Source organism: Cibotium barometz, chromosome 34 (genome assembly GCF_041138505.1).
Source record: "Cibotium barometz isolate CiBa-2024 chromosome 34, ASM4113850v1, whole genome shotgun sequence".
NCBI classification, from domain to species: Eukaryota; Viridiplantae; Streptophyta; class Polypodiopsida; order Cyatheales; family Cibotiaceae; genus Cibotium; species Cibotium barometz.
In genome coordinates this window covers 45708508-45713507 of record NC_141079.1, presented here as the reverse complement: position 1 = coordinate 45713507, position 5000 = coordinate 45708508, and the positions used below count along the sequence as shown (strand labels likewise).

General features: G+C 40.4%; 1 protein-coding gene across 1 annotated transcript in view; it reads left to right on the top strand.

The window, feature by feature from the left end:
- Window positions 1–5000, top strand: part of LOC147619091 (uncharacterized) — a 17288-nt gene that overhangs the window by 625 nt on the left and 11663 nt on the right. Inside the window, exons 1-2 of the mRNA XM_086774409.1 lie at window positions 1–222; window positions 2830–3166. The exon at window positions 1–222 is cut by the window's left edge and continues 625 nt beyond it. Of these exons, the coding sequence (XP_086630535.1) occupies window positions 1–222; window positions 2830–3166 (559 nt within the window). The remainder of the gene's footprint in view (window positions 223–2829; window positions 3167–5000) is intronic.

The window sequence follows — 5000 nt, the reverse complement described above, 5'->3', positions numbered from 1 at the left end:
AGCAGCAAAGCCAGCCAGTGCTGCGCCGCAAAGCCACTTTAATGGCTCCATCATGGCCTTACAGCCCATCAAGGATCTGCCTACGGTTTGCTTGTATGCCCAAATGGAAGAGCTGCCAATTACAAATGTAGAGTATGAGGAGGTGCTGGGAAATCATCAAAATGACGAAGATGATGATGATGATGATTATGAGGAGGAGGAGGAAGCAAAGGAGCAGGATCGGTTATAAGTGGAGTTTACCACTTGCTCATTTTAGCCGGTCAATATTTTACAGAAGTTTTATTAATATTCAAAATTTGCTCTTACAGTTGCTCATTGATTTGAGAATAGAAAGTGTTTTCTTGTGTTGATAGATAGCCGAGGGAGGATTTTTTTGAAATTTTTTTTCTTTCCGTTTTGTGCTAATGGAAAAATGTTAAATCGATGTATTAGCATAGATTATTACCGGAGTCTTTTGAATTTTGGAAGCTCATTTGACCTTGTTGCATAAATAGGCATACCTTTGTAAACTAAGGGATCTTTTATTGCTTGCTTAGAGTGTTAACAAATCAAACAAGTATATAGAATCCTTCTCTCTCCTCTTCTATTGAAGAGAATCCTTGTCTTGTTTTTGAGAGTTTGATGAATGCATTTATTGATAGGAAACATCATGTCCAAGCTAGCCATAAAATTTTATTAAAAGAAGAGACTATTAGTAGGTGAAGAAGACTTATAAATGGGTGGAGGGAGAGCATTAAATCAATGAGTGTGTGATAGGCTACAAAGTGGAAGCGAGGGAGGTGTTAAGGGTGATCAAGCAATGAGGGCATACATGTGATGAATAAAGGAGGAGGTGGTAAGGGTGCTCTATTGATATATTAATGATGATAAGTTAGGGAAATCGATTCTCATATGAAACCAACAAGGACATTTGAGAGCCTGATTGAGTGGGTTCTTTCTTCCAATAAAGAAGAAGGTTGCCAAGGTGGTGTGTGGTGATCACCAAGGCAACTCATAATTTGACTCCAAGTCAAAAGATAAAGTAAAGCCAAAATCAAAGGAAGTGAAAAGAATATAGAGAAATAGTTAAAAATAAATAAAGGTGTTGAGCAAAAGTAACATGTAAAGGGTATGCATATGCCATGAAAGATTTCTGCCCTTGAAGGAATGTTTGGAAATTAACATTTAACTATTTAGCTTGACAACCTCTTGAGAGAGATTTTCAAGAAATATGATGAATGCCATACCAAGAAATCTCTAAAGCTTTTTGCTTACAAACATGATTGGTATGAAGAGAGGAAAAATGAGGCGAGGAAGGGTGAGGTAAATGAAAAGTAGGGCCTCAATTTTAGAAAAAGAGAGTAAGGTCAGTGAAAAAAGTGGAGAAGCCCAGGGGGCCAAGACAATGACCATGATATGGGAGTGCATGAGAGTAAGAGAAGAGTTGCAAGTAGAAGAGAGATGGAGAGAAATTCAAGACAAAAAAAAATGGAAGGAGAGGTGATGGATGCAAGAACAAAAGGCCCAAATCCCAAGTACCAAGAAGAAGTCCAAGGATTTGGTGGAACTTTCAAAGCTCTAAGAAATTTGGGAGTAGTACCAAGAAGAAGTCCAAGGATTTGGCAGAGCTTTCAAATGTCTAGACCCTAAGGAACTTGGGAGTAAACATTTATTTATCTTTATTGGGAAAATTTTAAATAAAGCTCCATATTTTATGGATCTCTTTAAACATCAACACCGAATCATGAAGAGGAAAAGGTCAAAGAAAAGAGGATGTGCCCAACCAAAGGCCCCCACTAGGATTTATATAACACAACACGTGGATAAGTTGTGAAAATTTCAATAAACTAAAGGTTTGAAATTTTAGAGTAGAGGCACATGTTGTCTAGTGTTTAGAACTACGACACTTGTTACAAATTATGTGCCATCTTGTTGACTTTGCACCTTCGATGTACACAAACATGGCAAATTTCTATTGTTAATTTTCATGTGTATCTTTCTTGGTAATCAGACACATTTCATTGCATAGACATGGCAAATAGAGAGATTTCACTATATAAACATCATTGGCAATTCTTATTGTTTATCTTATCAGTTTTTATGCGTATCTTGTCAATGACATCTTTTTGACACAAGTGCCTCTAGTCCACCTCCCTACATCTGTATTGGTACATTTATTTATTCTTCATTAGCTGTTTTGTAGGTGAACTACAATTACATCCTTGTACTTGAATCCTCGTTATATGAGGACTGAATTATCTTCCCTCATTTGCAATTGCACATTTTATTATAGGTGATAGCATTCAGAATCTAGCTAATCCCTCCATTGATTACTTTTATGGTATCAAAGGATGCCTATGAGCCTGTAGGAGGTTGCTAAAGGCAAGTTCGAGGATGAACCTGAGCCCATATTGATGATAGACTTTCTCCACAATGCTTGTTTGCGAGGGCCTTCATCGAGCTTTCCAACAGTAACTTTTGGAAGGATTGATTGCTTAAAAGACAAGGACAATTTCAAGAAAGGGACATGATTTCCCAAGATTTTTTGTGTGTATATGGTGTCCCTGTATAGTGTGACCTTGTGTATGCTCTGTCCTTATATACATCAACTTTTTGCTATTCAAGATCAATAGTGTGACCATGTGATGGCTTTGATTGATTGAGAAGTTGATGGTGGAGGCAAGGAAGAAGAGAGAGAGAGAGAGAGAGAGAGAGAAGAGAGAAACTTGAAGGGAGAGAGAGAGAGAGCACGAGCACTTGGTTTTGGCTAGTCCATGATGTGTGCTTGGTTGTGCTTAGACCTTAGAAGTTTTCAATTCTGACTTACGGTTTTTTTAAATTAAAACCAAGGTGGCGGCTGGGCAGCCGAGGGACGGAGATTGAGATTTTCTTGATCAAGAAAGAATTATTATTTCTGTTCCACGCGTCCCCGCCGCCAGCATCTCCAGCTCAGCCCTCCGCCGCTGCTCCGGCACTCCTGTCGGCCGCCATCCATCTTCTTCTGTACGCCGCCCCACGCCTCGGTCGGCTCCATCCTTTTAGCTCGACGTTATCACCGATTGGCCCGGGGCTCTGCAATGCTGCCAGGGCTTCTCCACTGCAGCAAACGGCGCTTCCCTCCGCACCCACAGCTCCCTCAGCCTCCGCGACGCCTTTGCAAATCCACAGGCCTCGACTTGCCACCCGAGTACTCCTGCTCAGTTCTTCAACGGAGAGTAGCAGTCGTCTCTGAAGCCCTTAACCAAATCCTGCCGGAACTGCTTAAATCATGCCACTGCAGCAGCGCAGCGCCACAGCAGCGGCCCAGCGCTCACCAAATCTACAGTTGAGAATAGAACAAGAACTGTATTTCACATTTCTCAAAATAATTTTGTTTAATTACAACTACCTTAAACAAAGACTGAAATTATGAAACTAATTTAATAGAAAGTAAATATCAGCCTACAATCTTCAAATAAACCTTGAGCCCTCGGTTGATTATCACTACGTTCAAACCCCATTTACCACACGAGTCAAGCAGTAAATAAAAACCCCACATCTAAGGATTTTGATACTCTAGTATAAATTGTATCAATATTTTCTCTTTCTGAATTTAAAAATCTCTTATGTATGTATCTTTTCAATAACTCTAGATGAGGATAAAACCCTTCTATTGAACTCATGTGCGGTCTTCCATATTTTCTAATTGAATCCCCCCCCCCCCCCCCCCCCCCCCCCTTCCCTTTTTCCCATGCTAGCCTTGAGCGTAATAGTTCTAGCTTCTTTGCTCGAGGTATTTGTCAATCTCCATGCATCTATCTCAGGCTTAGTAGATTTTTTAAAAGGTTTCTTAAAGGGGATTACTGATCACACAGAGGATCATGATAAGTGGCAATTTAGATGACTTTAGTTGGGCATGATCATGGCTATCAAATGAGTAACAATCATCGTCATTGCTCTCCTACATTAGCACATATGACATTGAAAATTTTGGTATTGTTGGTGTTATTATTTATGTTCGACGACACTATGTGCCATCCACACTTTGTCTTCGTCAATGCTTTGGAATCAACATCAAAAGATACATGGTTTGCCCACATTATGGACATCCCACAGAACCCTTTACACCACAACTTGCCAGTTTACTGCCTACTAAATAGTCATGGATAGTCCACACCAAAACTATATACAATAGAATGCCTTGCTCCTACATTGTACTCCTTGAAATGTCTTTAGCTAGATTTCACACTTGCAACTCCCTCAGTCATCGACGTGGCATATTGTTTTCATTGATGTTATATCATCTCTAATACAATTTTATCAATATGGGGTAGATTGGCCCCCAATCTATGCCAAAAATTTTTATTTAAAAAAAATTGTTGCTATGTTTGTTGCTTATTTGTTGTGGTGTAACACAAATAGTGTAGCGAGAACCCCCACTATCATACCTACTACACCCCTAAAGCACACCCCCTTCCACCTACCTACCCCTTTTTCTCCCACCAACCTTTGATGGTCTTGTTACTATCCTCACCTCAGACTCCCTCTTTGTTGTTGCCAGACCTTTGTATCCCACTAATCTCTTGTCCTCTTGCTCTAGGCCTCCGCCAAAACTCTAGTCCTCCCCAATCGTACGTTGCACCCCCTAATCCTTGCCTTGGCCATTGTGGCTTCTACTTGTCACTTGCTCATGATTATCATCCTTCAATCCCACCCCTTGTTGCTCCAACCCCTGCCTTGGTCTCTTTCAAATAAAGTTATCACTTTACAAGGATGAATCCATAATCCAAGCATTGTGCCGGACTTACTTGTCTCTACTTATAACCAAGGTGAAAAAGTGTGTAAGCATAAGTATGAGTAGGAGTATGAGGTGGTTGCAAGCATGCTCACACAAGTGCAAGATGATTGCGAGCACGAGTGTGAGTGAGTGTAAATGTGAAGTGAAATGTTGTGTTTGTTCATCTAAGCTTGAGATGCCAAAAGTCCACTCTACTCCACTCTCCTCCTTTCTTCTTCCTCAAGGGCTATGACTCCTTGTGTGT